Source organism: Aristolochia californica, unplaced genomic scaffold (genome assembly GCF_029961685.1).
Source record: "Aristolochia californica isolate CCGP_79_NKW_82.1479 unplaced genomic scaffold, dmAriCali1.0.hap1 SCAF_12, whole genome shotgun sequence".
NCBI classification, from domain to species: Eukaryota; Viridiplantae; Streptophyta; class Magnoliopsida; order Piperales; family Aristolochiaceae; genus Aristolochia; species Aristolochia californica.
The window spans coordinates 20,404,305-20,421,299 of NW_027181793.1; the positions used below are offsets into that span (position 1 = coordinate 20,404,305).

General features: G+C 38.4%; 1 protein-coding gene across 1 annotated transcript in view; it reads left to right on the forward strand.

Annotated features, from left to right (window-relative positions):
- The first annotated feature begins 275 nt into the window (after positions 1-275).
- LOC137946142 (putative transferase At1g60990, chloroplastic) overlaps positions 276-16,995 on the forward strand; it is a 43,280-nt gene continuing 26,560 nt past the window's right edge. Inside the window, exons 1-3 of the mRNA XM_068792342.1 lie at positions 276-626; positions 1,394-1,495; positions 13,675-13,708. Of these exons, the coding sequence (XP_068648443.1) occupies positions 426-626; positions 1,394-1,495; positions 13,675-13,708 (337 nt within the window). The 5' untranslated portion in view covers positions 276-425. The remainder of the gene's footprint in view (positions 627-1,393; positions 1,496-13,674; positions 13,709-16,995) is intronic.

Below are 16,995 nucleotides of genomic sequence, written 5' to 3' on the forward strand. Positions count from 1 at the left end.
AGATGGGTTGATTGGTTGGGCTGAGAGTTGACTCAGTTGAGTCATTGAGTTGGTTGGATTCTTTGGTTTGTTGAGTGTGGGTGTGGGTATTCCAGTCATAAATGTAAAAAGAGTAGAAGAAAAATCATTATTCTAAATTTAAAATGGGATTTTTTTTAAAAAGCCAATACACACTCGGTAAAAGTTGTAAAATTGAAAAAAAAATCTACGTGTACTTCTGATAACTCTCCGTGCAAGTGCGAGTTGCAAACTCGTAACAATGATGGAAAAATTCATAAAAGCGTGAACTTGTGGCAGAGAATTTATAACTACTGGCCATAGCCAGGGGCGGGCAGGAGAGGATTCAGTTAAAGTTCATCGCAGCACCATAGTGGAATTGGAAGAACGAACAAGAGACGCTACTGCTAAGTCCAATTCCTGCCGTGATGGCAGCCTTGTCTTGCTTGGTGCCTTCTTTCCAGACGGCTCTTCCCTTTCGGGACTCCCCGTGCTTCAAATTTTATCAATCAAATGTCCAAATTGAGAAATTTTCATTCCACAGCCCCTCAAGACACTTTTTTCGACTGCCGCTAAATGCTGCACCGCTATTCGACATCAGCCCTCCGCCTATAGATCATGACCTCCTTGTCAGTAAGCTCTCACTGTTCGTTAGCTGCATTACCCATTGCCTTAATGTGTTATATCAAATTTATTTTCAGTGGAACTCTTCGTTTCACCATTGTTACTCGGAGTTCATCAAATTTCTGGTTCTGGTTTACTCTTATGGTGGTAAAACTAGGATAGCAAAATTCATCTGCTGTAGAACTACTAATCGTCAGGCCTTATTTGGGTGGGGTGGAGGGGAGGAGGACAGTTGGATATATTTGGGTGTTTGTGCAGTTTGCTTATCTGGAACAAATTCAGGACTCCTCTTCCTTGTCGGATAGCTGGTGTTTTTATATTTTCTGCTGAAGAAACCAATTTGATCCGGACCTTGAAAAGTCAATTTATGGTTAATACTTGGGCATTTTGGCTGTTGCATTGGTCTAGTCAATGACAGGTTGGATAGTTGTTATGCTGGGATTCCCAAGGAAAAGGTTCTATTTGTTGCTTCATTAGAAAAAGAACAGTTATGGTGGTGAATTGGTGATTTTAATAAAAATATTATTAAAAGGACAATGAAATAAAAAAGAACTAAGAAGTAAAAACTAAAAAGTTTTAAATTATTTTTTTATAAAAAATAATGTTTTACCATTAATATTTAAAACATTAAAAAAATGTATTGGGATGCTTTATCATTGAGTTTGAACACTTTGAATTCTAGTTCCAAAGCTGATAGAGCACTGTTACATATACTGCTTCGGAGATTTGAATCCTTTAAATTATGCATATTAATTTGTATTAGCTTTTGTAGGAAACAATGAAAACAGAGGGAGCAAAAGCTTCAGAAGATGGTTCTGTTGAAACATTTGGGAACGATGATCTGGCACTGAATGCAGCATATGAAGGGGTTGTGGTCAGTTTCCTCATTTTGGACTCCAATATTTATTTCAATTTCTTATTTATTTAATCACGGGAAGATCTTACTAGCATGCTGATCATGGAGTTCAGTTATATCATTGCCATACATTCAGGAAACATTGTCTGAAACCCTGATACATTTTGAAAATCAAGTTATCTAATCACCCCATTGATCACTTCATGTTTGTGGTAATAACAGCAAACAGTTTAGATAAATCTCATCTTGTTTTTTCATGAAAAGGCATGACGAACATTCAATCATGTAGTTGGTCAACAGTCTCTGCTGCTAATAGGGCTCACTGACATCTATAAAAAAAAGCTTCAGTATGTCATTGTAAAGTTTGACATGGACAAGGCTTGTAACAGAGTCAGTTGGTCTTGAGACGATCAATTTTGGTAAAAGATTATTGTTTTGGGTCAATTGTCCTAGTGGCTTAAAAAATGATGGTGGCTTCATTAGGTGACATTCTCTCCACTTTGTTATTTAATATTATTGGAGAGGCTCCCCATGTCTTATTTCAAGAGGCAAAATAACGAGAATGGCTTCGCTCCGCTTCCCCTTTTCCTTTCCCTTAATCTAGACTAGAGTGTTTTAGCAAAATCATTTGCATGTGAAACCATGTCATAACCTGAAAGCTGTGATGATCCTTTATGAAATTATTTTAGGCCAAAAATCAATTGCGGAAAATCTGCTCAGACAACAAGGTTGAGAACCATGATCACGCTGTGAACATCAAGTCTGCTCTTTCTGGCTTCCCCAACTATTTCCTGTTCTCAGCCCCTTCCAGTTTGGCAGCGAGAATTGAGGCAACTGAGAGGCGATTTCTTTGGCAAGGCTCTTCTAAACAGATTAAATATCATTTGCTGAAATAGGAGTATGTTTGGCCCCCAAAGAGGGCTATAGGACTTGAATGAAAAGGATCAAACCCATGAATTAACCTCTCTTAACTAAATCATTGTGGTGCTTTGGGTGAAAAAACCTGCTCTTTGGAGGAAATTTATTGCAAGTAATTATCAGTATGTCATTGAGGCTTTTTCTCTGGGTTCTCTTTCTTCTTTTTAATTCTCTCCTATTTCAATTGTTAGTTGCCAAAAGAGGCATTATACTGATTGGGGCATTCACATACATATATGTTTTTGCTCAAGGGTTTCTTTTTATAAGATTGGTGGGTTGGAAACTCCCCTTAGCTCTGACCTTCACCAATCTCTTTTGTTTTAATATATGTAAAAAGCAGGAGGAGTTATTGAGGTTGTAGTCTCAATTTGAGGAGAAACCTTTCAAAAAATAAAGTAAATATGGCCAGTCAAGAAGAAGAAGAAGAAGAAGAAGAAGAAGAAGGGGCATTCTTCTGATTGGGGAATTCACATACATATATGTTTTTGCTCAAGGGTTTTTTTTTGCAAGATTGGTGGGTTGGAAAATCCCCTTAGCTATGACCTTTCACCAATCTCTTTTGTTTTAATATATGTAAAAGGCAGGAGGAGTTATTGAGGTTGTAGTCTCAATTTGAGGAGAAACCTGTTGACAGACATAGACAAGCTTAGATGGCATTATTGTAAAAATCTTATATTTTATGTCTCTTCTTCACTCTCTCTAGGGTGAAGGGCATACTTGTAATTTATGTACCTTTTACATCTATAAATAAAGGTTTAGGGGATGGTTGAGTATTCAACACACAACCCTAATTCTCCAACCTCTTTCTCCTTCTCCAAATTTGCCACTCTTCTTCTTCTCCTCCTAAACCTTCTCTCCTCAACTCTTCTTCTTCTTCTTCTCACTCCCCCTTTTTTTTTTTGAAATGATGCTGAATTTTATTATGAGAGCTCAAATGAGCAGATTACAAGAGGGGAAGCCTTCCCAAACAATGAGAGATTGCTGGGAGGTTCCGAATTTAGCCAATTTATCAGCCAAAGAATTGGCTGATCTAGGAACGAGGTTCCAATTACAATGAATGGATGACACAATGTCAACAATACAATCAGTGATTGGCCAGTGGCGCCAAGGAGGGGAGCTATCTTTTGAACACCAACTGATGACAGTCTTTGAGTCACTTTCGATAATTAGCTTGCCATGAAGCCGCTCTTTAAAGATTTGGAGGCCGAATAGAAGAACACTCACTTCAGCTGTATTTGAATCAGCAATACCCATCGGCCTTGCATAGGATAGAATAGGGTCTCCACTGCTGTCTCTGAAAACACCATCAGCTCCATCTGGCCCAAGACAGCCTAAAGCATTGCCATCAAAATTGAGTTTGGTGCAGTCTTAAGGGGGAGGATCCCAGGTGGCCATAACCGAATTCTTACAGGGGCCCGCGATGTGCGCTATCAAGCCCCAATTTTCTCGAAGGGAGACGCCCGATAGAGAAGCAAAATCCTTCCTAGAATGTAGCCAACTCGAGATAAGGCCCACTGCCTGAGAAACTATATTATCCGGGTTGCTAACCTTGGAGTTGAATCTCCGGTTGTTTCGCTCGAGCCATATACACCATGGGACATGCGCAAGGCATGCCAAGAGAATTATCTTACTCAACTTAGGAAGGCATATCCCCATAACCATCTCAAAGGTTCCGAAAAGGTCCTGGTGAAGTCCCATTTGGAGACCAATCTTCTAAAATATCTTTATCCCCTCAATCCTCTTCTACTTTGATTGTACATCATGGAATCCTTAGTTTTAACATGGTATCAGAGTAGATAGCTTAGGATTCTAGTTTGTTTTTATTTATGCTCAGTCGGTTACAAAAAGAGATTAATCTGCTATGCTTTGATCAAGACTTACACAAGGTGTATTTTTTTTATTGAAACTATCACGATTCAAATTATATTAGAAAAGTATCGTGTTGTACATTGATTCTACTAGCTTATTGGATGCGTATGAATCTTATGAGAGAGGAGAGTAGAAACAATAGAAACAACGTTGATGTTTTCTGCCTTTAATCAATCTCTCTCCAATGCTTGATAACCTTTGTTACGCTTGCTGCTACCTCTTTACTGTGTATGGTATCCTCCCGAGCTACTATTAGTCTAATTGGCTGATAGTCAAAAGATTGTCATCTTGAGAACACATTGGCTATCTGCTATCTCACAGCATCGGCTTGGTATCTGTTGTGTGAGAATCGACTTGGTACATGTGAAAGTATTTGCTCTTCTCATACATTTGTTTCTTCAGACCTTGGAATTCTGCATAAGTTTGTTACCGAAGTGAATCTGCATGCTTAAACTGCGCTTGCAATTTTTTCAAAACCTCACACTCATCAAATTCATGATTTTTATTCCATAGTTTCAATACTAATCACTACAAAAATGCCAGAGTGCTCTTTGTCTCCTACTGAGGCAAGATTTGCTGCTGCCTTCTGGTCATCTTTGTACCTGAGAATTGCTTGTATTGCCTTGGAGGGACCGGAATTTCTCTTTGGTGTTTCTGGTTCTGGTGATACGCCTACTTAGCGGCAATGGTGATACGCCTACTAATCTATCGAGTGCGATAACAAGGTGATTGAAGCAACTCCAAAGTTTGGTTTGTTGATTGACTCTCCAGACATGAACGCACTCTGCAGTTTCCGCTTCCGCTTCATCATGGTTCCATGTTACTGATTGATTTCTCTGGACCTTGCTCTCTGAATGTTGCTGATTAATTTGCTGATCACTGGATGCTCTTTGGATTGCTCTCATAATCCAATTTGCTGAAAGACATAGTCAAACTTAGGTGGCATTATTGTAAAAATCTTATGTTTTTTGTCTCTTCTTCACTCTCTCTAGGGTAAGGGCATTCTTGTAATTTATGTACCTTTTACATCTATAAATAAAGGTTAAGGGGGGAGGGTTGAGTATTCAACACACAACCCTAATTCTCCTTCTCCAAATTCGTCACTCTTCTTCTTCTCCTCCCAAACCTTCTCTCTACAACTCTTCTTCTCACTCCTTAATCCCCTTCTACTTTGATTGTACATCATGGAATCCTAAGTTTTAACAAAACCTTTCAAAAAATAAAGTAAATATGGCTAGTGAAGAAGAAGACGACAAAGAAGAAGAAGATGAAGAAGAAGAAGTGGGTTTGCAAACTTCATATAACAGGTTGTAATCACTTTAGACATCACAACATCCCAATGAAGTTGCAATTAACTTCAATGTGTTTCGTTCTTACGTGGAAGACAAGGTTACTTGAGATAAATATGGTGGCTAATGTTCACACCACATCTCCCTTGGTTTGGTAACTAGGTGTCTAAATTCAGATAGAAGAGACTTCACCCACATTACTTCATCTACAATTTGAACCATTGCGTTGTATTTGGTTTCTGCACCTGAGCAACTACAATTGATTGCTTCATGTTCTTCCATGTAACAAGATTACCACCCTTAAAAGCATTGTAACCACTTCTGAATAGTCTTTCACTCTTTAAACCATGCATAATCGACATCCATATAACCAGCCACAACAAGGTGACCATTAGAGGTGCATACAACCTTTCCCTTGGGCTCTTTTTAGATGCCAAAACACTTGATACACAACCTCTAATGTGATTTTAGTGGCTTGCCCTTAACCACTCATTGGATGCCAGATATCGGCTTTTGTGATAGTGACATAGATCAACTTCCCAAGTAGTTTATGGTATTGTGTCTTATTACTCAGTTTGTTATATAGGTCTTACATTTTCTTCTATTGGTGTATCCATGGGTTTAGCAACAAGTAATCCCATCTCAGATAACATATCAATTACATACTTCCTTTGAGTTGGCATAGTCCTTTGTTTATTCATGTAATCTCAATATCAAGAAAGTATTGTAATTGACCCAAGTCTTTGGATAGAAAATTTCCGTTTAGGTATATTTTTGTCTACAATGCCCTCTGTGTCACTATCAATTATCATAATATCATCAACATAGGGATTTGGATAACTACTGTTAGAAAAACAGCTGAAGGGTGGTTTTGTCATTTTATATTAGTTGTATCTCCAGAGTAGACATTATATTGTTCAACATGTTTAGATCTACCTCTAGTCCAAATTTGGTGTAATTTGAGTATGTATAATGAGAGATATAAGGGCTTAAGTGAAATGTAATTAAAGAGGGGCTTATTCGTAACTCTCTTTCTTAAATGAATAAAAGAGGATGGGGATCGAGCACAACCCCCAAACGAGAGTTATTTGAGACTCTCTTCTCTCCTCCTTTCTCCCTTTTTACTCTCCCTCACCTCTCTCTCTATAATGTTCAATATTACTTTTTTTTTCAAGGTATTAGAACACTTGATCTTGGATACAAGTCTCCATCTTCTATCTTCTTCCTTCATTGAAGCCTGCGAATTCAAGGGAGGTTTTTTTTGAGGTTTGCCCCTAATTGGGTAAGAAAAACAAGCTTTTTTTCTCATTTTTTCTGCCATAATCCTAGGGTTGTTGGCGTCTATTGCATGCAAGTGCAATCTGATGCTAAGGTAGAGTCCTAGAGGGATTTTTTTCACTTGGAAAAATCCCATTTTTTGGTGCGCAGCCCAATATTGGGCTTTTTTGGTGAGCCATCCACTAGTAAGGTGACTTCAGCCCTATTTTTGGTTGATTTGCAATATTTGTTGGTTGAAATCATACATATTGGTTGATATTGGATTGAATTCGGTTTTTTGCGCAAGTGTGCATAAAACCCTAATTTCTGAGAAGTGGGGCCCATCTACCCTGAGCACCTATCTTGTGATTGAAGCTTTGTTTGCTTGGTTGTGATTGTTGGGTGATACTTATGGATGATTTTGGTGAATTCATTACTCCCTCTAAGGAATCTGGAAATTCAGAGTGAAAGGATACAATCCTAATTGCTTCTGAAAGATTCAATGGCCAGAACTATCTTTGATAGTCAAAGTCTGTTCGGATATACTTGAAGGCTAAAAGGAATTCTAAATTCATTAGGGAAGACCTTCTTGTTCCATTGAATGATGACAGGGAAGCTAAGGATAGTCAGGTGATGACCTGGTTGATTAACAACATTGATTCCAAGATAATGAATCAAGTTATGAATTCTGACACAACTAAGGAGACATGGTTATCCTTTGAATCTATCTATGCTCAAGAGTGTAACTTGTCACGGGAGTGAGTTATATGCCAAGATGTCTAGCCTCAAGAGAGGTTAGAGATCTGTCATAGATTACTACAACGAGTCATACTGCTAGAATTTAATGTTTCTCATCCCTTCACTATTGATGAAAGCGAATCTAGAAAACAGCATGGACAAGTACATATCACAAAATTTCTGGATGGCTTGGGACTGAAATTTGATGTTGTTAGGGCACAACTTCTAGCCTCAAAGGATGTTCAATCTCTATCCACAACCTACAGAAGAGATTTGCGTCTAAAATCTACCATTGTATCCCAAGGAAGTAAAAATGACTAGTGTTCTTTTTTCTGCCTGTAATACTCTAGGGTCTTCACAATTATCTAAAGGTAGAGGTGGAAGCACAAGAGGCAGAGGAAGAGACAGTCAAGGTAGAGGCAGAGGCCAAGGTGATAGTAGGTTGTACAAAAAATGTATCCATTGTGGACGGTTCAACCACTTTTCTGATAAGTGTTGGGCCAAGTTTTGCAAGCCTATGTAAGCAAACTCACTTATCCATGAGAGTGCAGAGACATCTATTGAACCCACAATGAACATTGTACTAGGAGCATTTGATGAGATGCTATAGTTAGTTCAGTGCATGACATAATTGATTGCTGATTCTATCTCAGCATCTATGGCTCAAAATTTTATTCCTATAGCTACACTGGCTAGCTCAGGTACGTCTGCCTGCTTGCGCGTCCTTAAGTTCTTAACTCTAGTGCTACTACCCACATGTCAGGTATGCCATATTTATTCTCTGAGGCAAAAAAAGTCTTCTACTGTTAAGGTTGTCACCTTGGTTGATGGATCCATATTCTCAATTCAAGGAATGGGTACATTGGTTCCATCTTCCTTCATGTCACCTCTACCTATCTTGTTTGTTCCAAAGTTCCCTCTAAACCTGTTGTCCATTAGTCAACTCACAAAGTCCATGAATTGTTTGGTAACATTTTATCCTTCTCATTGTATTTTACAAGATCTGGCAATGAGGAGGACGATTGGTTCTGCATGTGAGAGAGGCAAATTTTACTATCTGGAGAGCCACTCACAATATTCATTACAGGCGTTGCGTTCTGAAGTCTCGCCTTTATAGTGGTATCTACGGTTAGGTCATCTACAAAGTCAATTAAACTTTTTCTTGCATTTCCTTCTAGTATTTCTTTTCAGTGCAATTCATGTTTGTTGGGCAAGTATCATGAGACACCTTTTCCATTAGGTCAATCCAGAAGTAGACGCTTATCTGACATTGTTCATTCTGATGTTTGGGGTCCTTGTCATGTATATAGTATTTTTGGCTATAAGTACTTTATGACATTCATTGATGACTTTAGTCGATGTTCTTGGGTGTATCCTACGGGAGAAGTCGAAGTATTTGATATGTTTCAACTTTTCTATAATGAAATAAAAAATCAGTTTGATACTTCTCTTCGTGCGCTTCGCATTGACAAAAAATCAGGTCGATCCGTGTACCGACTCAACATAAGGTGTTAATTAGGCTCCACAACTTAACAGGATTGGGGGTTTGCCGGAGATTATGTGGAGACCATGTGGCTGATATTGCAGTAGGCGAAGCCATATTACTATGTGGTGGCGACAAAGGAGTCTTAGACTGTGTAAGAGTTTCTGGAGGTGGCATTTGGGTATGTGGGCTTGAATTGGCTGGACCATGTTGTGATTGATAAGAGGTATTTTAGGCCAGCTGAGGTGGATAATTGGAAAGGGGATTCAATTAAGGCAAGGAAGGTTTTGAAGTGGAAGCCAAAGGTGGGGTTCGGGGAGTTGGTGAAGATGATGGTGGATCAGGATATTGAGTGGGCAAAGAGGGAGAAGGTGCTTGTTGATGCAGGGTACATAGATGCATAACAACAGCCAAAAGATGTTTAGTAGAGAAAATAATAGATTATTCATCCAAAATGCTCTTTTAAAGGCTTCATTTCTATCCTTTGGTATTGTCTTTTCCTTTCTTTCTATCTTTTTGTTCTCTTCGCTCAATATGTTCGGTTGGGTTGAGTGTTCTTGTGATTTGGAAGATTCATGTTCAATTCTAGTTATTGAATTAATTTAGATCGTTCCTCCAAGTTGTAGCAGGAAAAAAATGTCTTGCTTTTTGTTTTGGTCGACTGGAAAATAGTCTTGTTCATTCTGAGTTTGATCTCATTTCTTTAAAGTCAGTCACAAGTCTTTTCATTTCATCTTCAACAAATTAGATTTTATTGGAATTCAGTCTCTTCTATAGTTACAAATAGTTGTGTTCCTTTTTGTCTTCCTTCTCCCCAATCATTTTGGCATTTTGCATTGGGGAGATGTGAGATATTTGACAAACTATGCCTCCTAGAGTTTATCTGTAAGTCTACAACATTAAGACCAAAACCTGCCAAACTGGTAAAAGGACACGGAGGAGTGAGTTCTAAATTTCAACATATACTCCTTTGCATCATGCAGTGAATTTTGCCTTTGCCTGCATATCTAGCTGGTGAAGATGCCAGAGTTTGAAGCAAGAGTTGAATTTTAACTATCGTGTTATTAGATTATTGGTAAGATTTATATTTTGGGGTAAATGTATTAGCTATACAGAGGTTTTTATGCATTTGGAACAAGAATTTCTCATAATTTTGGTCAGTTTTGCTTGTTTAATATACTGTAATTTTATTTTAGTTGAAGATACACAAACACTCATGGACTTTTATTTTAACTATCATGTTATTAGATTATTGGTAAGATTTATATTTTGGGGTAAATATAGTAGCTATACAAAGGTCTTTATGCATTTGGCACAAGAAGTTCTCATCATTTTGGTCAATTTTGCTTGTTTAATATATTGTAATTTTATTTCAGTTTAAGATACAAAAACACTCATGGAAAAGGCTTTGAGAAGATGCGTTATTACTTACTGACACAGTCCTTTGCAGGAAACTAATTGGAACTCTACAAGTTGGTGTCTTTAGTGTCTTGAAATTACTTGCCCCTTATTTTCAGTTCCTTTTTTTCTGAGAATTTCAACTTCTTTGAATGTTGGTGACAAAATAAAAACACAAATGCAACCCCCCTAAAAGACTTGAAGTAATTTAGACAAGTTAAAATCTATTTTATTTTATTAATAGAAAAGTCAAATAAAACTATCTTAGAAAAGCTAAATAAAACTATCTTATAAAATTTAAATCTATCATAGTAATTTTATATAGTAAAATAACCTCTTTTTTTTTTTATATAAAGTCATGATTTTTAATATTATATTTAATTACTAATTCAAGGGTGAGAATGTAGATATCGCAAAATTAACAATTTGATTAAGCATTTGGATATTATAAAAGTAAACATATGTTTAATCATTTTTATTTTATATATTTAATTCTATAAATAATCTTAATTTATTTTTAATTAGTTATTAATTTAGACAAGTTAAAATCTATCTTCGTTTATTAATTAAAAATTTAAATAAAAATATGTTATAAAAAGTTAAATATATCAAAGTAATTTTATATATTAAATATTTTTTATTTATATAAAATCATGATTTTTAATATTATTTTTTTGAGACATGAAATTTTATTGAGAGCACAAAGAAATACAAGGATAGCTAGAGGAACCCCTCTCTTTACAACAAGGGATTAGAGGGAGGTTCCTTGCTTGGCAAGAGAGTTAGCTAAGGAATTAGCTTAGTGAGGTACATGCATCCACGAACAGTGAAGAAGGGAAATAATATTAGATATGCGGTAAAAGACCAACCAATGGTGCCAATTGGGGGGGGGGGGGGGGGGTCAGGAAGGAAGAACACTAGTTAACAACCACCTGTGAGTCGGGGGACTTGTGAAGTGATCACAAAAGATGATGAGCCCTTGGAAGAGGGCGAAGAGCTCAGTGGAGGTCGAATAAAAAATTCCCATCGGACCAGCACTGAAGATGAGAGTGGTTCCATATGCATCTCTGAAAGCTCCACCGAAACCAGCCATCCACGGATTGCCACAGACACTTCCATTGGAATTGAGCTCAATTGATCCTGATCAAGGGGGCTTCCAAGGGACGCAAGCGGGAGGACGAGGAGGCACAATCATATTTGCAATGATGCACCAATTTGTGCAAAGGGAGATGCCAGAGAGGTTGACGAACCCCTTGGTGTGGAGCCACGAGGAGACGTGGCCAATGATGATGTTAGAGATCTCCTGCACATTGCAATATTTATGATTGGACCGTCGATTATTCCGCTCCTTCCAAAGAGCTCACGAGATATGGGATATGATGTTTAATATTATGTTTAATTACTAATTTAAGAGTGAGAATTTAGATATTGTAAAAGTAACAATTTGATTAAGCATTTGGATATTATAAAGGTAAGCAATTGTTTAATCATTTTATTCTATATATTTAATTAAATAAATAATATTAATTTTTTTTTATTAATTTAGCTATGGCTCATACGGTTAGTAAGTTGAGGTGGGTGAGATCTGTGGTGAAAGAATTTAACCTATAGAAGGATGAACCTAGGACTGTGTATTGTGACAACTTGGTAGCCATATTTATTGTAGGAAATTTGCTGTTTCATGAGAGAACTAAGCATATTGAAATGGATGTCATTTCATTCTAGATGCTATAATGAAGAAGAAAGTTGTCATTCCCTATTTTAGGCCTGGTGATCAAGTGGCAAATGTGTTTATACTAAATCATTATGTAAACGTGAGTTTGAATCTTTCTGTGGCAAACTGGGACTCATGGATATATATGCTCCAGCTTGAGGGGGAGTGTTAGTTTTGTCATTTTACATTAGCTGTAATCTCCAAAGTGGATATTATATTGTTTAACATGTTTAGATCTACCTCTAGCCAAATTTGGTGTAATTTGAGTATGTATATTGAGAGATATAAGGGTTTTAAGTGAAATGTAATTAAAGAGGGCGCTTATTTGTAATTGTCTCTATCTTAAGTGAATAAAAGAAGATGGGGGTCGAGCACAACCCCCAACAAGAGTTATTTCTGACTCTCTCTTCTCCTCCTTTCTCCCTTTGTTCTCTCCCTCACTCTTTCTCTCTATAATCTTAAATATTACTCCGTTTCTCAACTACTCTAATACCTTTGTGCAGGACAAACACTAAGTGATCAGAATGCTCTTCCAAATACCAAACTCCACTACCTTGCTGAACTTGTTAAACTAGACCCTTGACTTTTGTTTCAAACCATATAAAGTTTTCAACAGCTTGCATGCTTTGCCTGTCTGCCCTTGAGCAACATACCTTGGTGGCTGCTTTATAAGTCACCATACAAAACAAAATCTTTGATATCTAGTTGAAACAGCTCTCCAAATTCACCACAGCCAAGATAAGGACCCAAATAGAGTTTAACCTGGCAACACTCAAGAAATCCTCTCTTTATGTCTATGTGTCTTCTTTTGCTGTTAAGAGGGCCTCAAAGCATTCAATGCTTCCATCTCGGTCGTACTTTATAGTGATACCCATTTGCATCCAACTATATTGGTGCTAGGAGGAGGATCCACAACACCCACTTGACAACCATGAAGGCAGACTCTTGTCCTAGTTGTTCCCCCTTGGTATTGCAGTCCCAGATAAGAGTCTTCCGAAGCAACTTGGAGGATCCATCATGGTGTTTATTTATGAGGAGATTCTAGACTTTGCTCATTTTCTCTTTGTCACTTGGCTGCATGTCCCATGCTCAGCCAATCAAGTCGTTGGTTCTTTATTGAGAGATAAGACAGAGCAGTAGTAGCTGCTTGTTTGGTGTCGATAATGGGTATTGGTATGCTAGGTTGCTGTTCCCTTCTGTTGTATATTTTTTTTCTCTTCCTCAGTTGGAAGGGCTAATTTTGTTTTGTTCCCTTATTCTCTCAATCAAATCACCATCAATCAAGAAAAAAATGTAACTTTTTCAGACTTTATGATTCTGTCAACTGCTTCCAGTCTTCTGAACATTATCTTTGTGGGGAATTTGTTGCAAGTGTGTGATGGGTAATAAATTAAGTTTGTACTCTTTTCTTTGAATTCACATTCTTCAACATGTTTAAATGTTTGACATTATTTTGATCCCTTTTATTTACTAGTATGACCTACTTCTAAGTGTGTATTGTGTGCTAATATATGCTTGTTTTGCATTGTAGATAGCAGACTTGACACATTTTGGAAGGATTAGAGGTGAACCGTTTCTTTCATCAGCACCTCTGAAACATCTTATTACATTCATTTGAGTATATGAAGAAGTTTGGTTCTATTAGAAAACATAAGTTTTAGTGTAATTAGAATCTATAATATAGAGTCCTAGTAGAAGTAATTTCAATGTAACATCATCTATTATTTAATGAATTTGGAACAAGAAGTTAAGCTTGACCTCCCAATTTTTTCTCTCTTACTTTTTCTTTCCTTCACTCCTCTCTTGTTGTTTTTGTTGAAATTTAGGATTCCATGATGTATAATTACAATAGAAGAGGATTAATGGGTGAGAAAAAGAAGAAGAGTTGTCGAGAGAAGGTTTTAGGAGGAGAAGAGGAAGAGTGACGAATTTGGAGAAAAGAGGAGGAAGAATAGGGTTATGGACTTACTCCAAACCCTCCCCCTTAAGCTATATTTATATTTGATAAAAGTACAATATTACAATTATACCCTGCACCCTAGTAAGAGTGAAGAAGAAACAAGAAACATAAACTAATTACATTAATGATACTCTAATTACATCATATCTTCCAACAATTTTATTTTTCTCTTTTCTGTCACTTTCTCTCTTTTTTGAAGAAGAGCTGCGAGGTATGGAAAGTTTTCGGTCTTGTCCGTATTCTCTCACTTTCTCTCTTCAATCTTCCTTTTTTTTATTTTCCTATTATCCGGCTCTACATTTTAGCATGGTATTGGAGTAATGACTCTAAATCCTTAGAATCGTTGCTCGAAGAAAATCAAATAAGTTCTTCAGCCATGGGAAAGGGTGTTACTTACAGGTGTCTCCCATCTCTTCTCTTTTCTAGTTAAGTGTCTCCACTCCTCATTTTTTTCCCTATCTAACGTGTTGAAATTTAGTTCCCTGTTGGTATGTCCTTTTTTTACTGGGTCTACCAATTTCTGCAAGCTTTGGAGGAGTTACAATGCTTGCAGTGATGGTGCAATGCTGCTCTTATCACCAACTTGTGATTTTTGGTTGATATTTGTAGAAGGGGGGTCGGAGGTCGGAAGTGACTAGACGGAGTGATGTGAGTGAGAGTAAGGCGGAGAGAGAGAAAGGTTTCTGGAGAGGGAGATTGAAAGCAAGAATGCACAAGACGTGCGAGGGCTTTCGGCAGCAGCAATTTGAGGTTGCTGTGGCAGAGGCATCTCGAACAAGGTGAATGACACACTGTGATGAGCCAGAGGATGAAGAGTGCACTCCATTCTGAGCCTTGAAATGTGACCAATGACTTGATTTCAAGCTTGAAAATCCTCAAATTCGACCACGACCATTCTCATGATCAAAGACGACAGATTTAGCAGCGAGGTGGCTGCAAACACGGATTCCAGAGTCTCCATCAGATTTCCAATCATGGTCTTGGGCAACTTCATCAGGCAACTTCCCCATTAGCCATGATCTTTGGGTCAAAGGCATGCAACTCTGCTCCATTGCATTCCTTCGAAATGCCACCCTTGAATGCAAAATTGTGCAATTCAAAGAACAGCAGGTAATGGCAAGACTCTACATACATGCAGCATCCAGCCATGGCTTCAGTTGGATCTAATTCTAGAGGTATGTCTACATTTCCTTCCCAAACAGCCTATTCTCGGCAATCTCCTTATCTTGACCACCGACCAAATCCTGCCTACTACCCTCATTGCCCCTCCACCACCCTCCCGACCTCCACAATCTAAGCAAATAAGCCCAACCCCACACACCCCTCCTCCTTCAACTGTTGCCATCGCTCAAAAACCCACTTCCACCAAATCCTTCCCAACTGTGACCATCCCTGAACATCTCCTGTTGAGAGGAAATGAACAGTTTTCTCTGCCTCAGAGTTGTTGCAGTTTGGGATCCAACTATTATGAGTGAGCGGGCTGAGTGGATATCACTTGTTAGGAAACTAACCTATGTGCTTGGCTTCTCACTTCTCTCCCCTCACGGATGTCTTATCAAGCTTACGAATCAGCAAGACCTTGATCACACCCTTTTCCCCTGCTCACCCATCTCCAACTGATCCCATCTCTTCAATCAAGAAGTGGATAGTCACTGATCCTACTGATCCCTATACTAGATGGCCCCTTTTGCCTGAACTTTGGCATGAGGAGAAATTCTAGATCATTGTGGATTGCTTTGGAAGTCTTGTGGAAGTCACTCCCAAACCTGCTTTCAAAGGCTTGACTTTGCATGCATTTGCATTGCTCTATTCCAGCAATTGCCATATGAAACTCACATTATACTGGAGGTGGTTACAACAAGTTTTGTTATCAGGGCTGTGAGGGAATCCTCTAACCATAGCAGGAAGCCCAAGAGCAAGAACAACTAGCCGACAAACCAAGGAAGAAGACAATGAGTTTGGGCTGAGCCACCAGACCTGTGACCTCACCCAACTTGTCCTTGTTGACCCAGGAGATCTCGAGGCTGACTCAGAGCATTGCTTGCCAACTGGCTAGAACCACTTTTCAAATTCAAATTTGAATTTGAATTCATGCCCCTTATAGCTGGAGGATAGACAAGCCCTGCCACCCGACAACCTTGACACACCACCACCCCAAGCCTTTGACCTCAATGAACCATGTACTGCAGCTGTCACCATCTTGGACAAACCTACCACTGACCACCATGTAGCCCAAGTCCTACCTTTATGCCCCCCCATTGACTATTAGATCCAACCTCATCCTTTCACCGATTGAGAAACCCTTCTTAACTCCACTCACCTAATACCAGGCTTTCAGCCAACTCATCCATGCCACCAAACCACCCAGCCCAAAACTTATCATAAAAAAAATAAACAAAAAAGCATGCATCTTCTGTCCTTGAAGCCTTTCACCCATACTCCAAACTGCCATACCGCCATCAATTCTCCAACACTACCTCCCATCCAAAACAAAATTCAAAATCCCCCTACTGTAAGCCAGACCCCTATAAAACTGGGCTTGCAACTCGCAGCAGCTGGTGACCCCAACCCACCAACCAGTTGTGGATCATTGTCTGACCCAGCAGATTATAATGTCCAACCACAATCTGTGTGCTATAGCAACTTATTTGATTTTGCAAACGATGATACTGAGGCTGACATTTTGGAGATCAAGCAACAAGCTCTATGTGACCCAGAGGCAGGCGCCCAACAAAGCTCGGTAGGATAACTGGCCTAGTAAGAAGTTTAAGCAAACTCAAAAGGGGCAAAAGTTCAAATCCTTATTTGAGACCATTCAGGGTCAGCAAGACAGATATGATGCTTAAACCTGGAAAAGGATGAAGGAGGTTGCTGAAAATATGATTGCACACC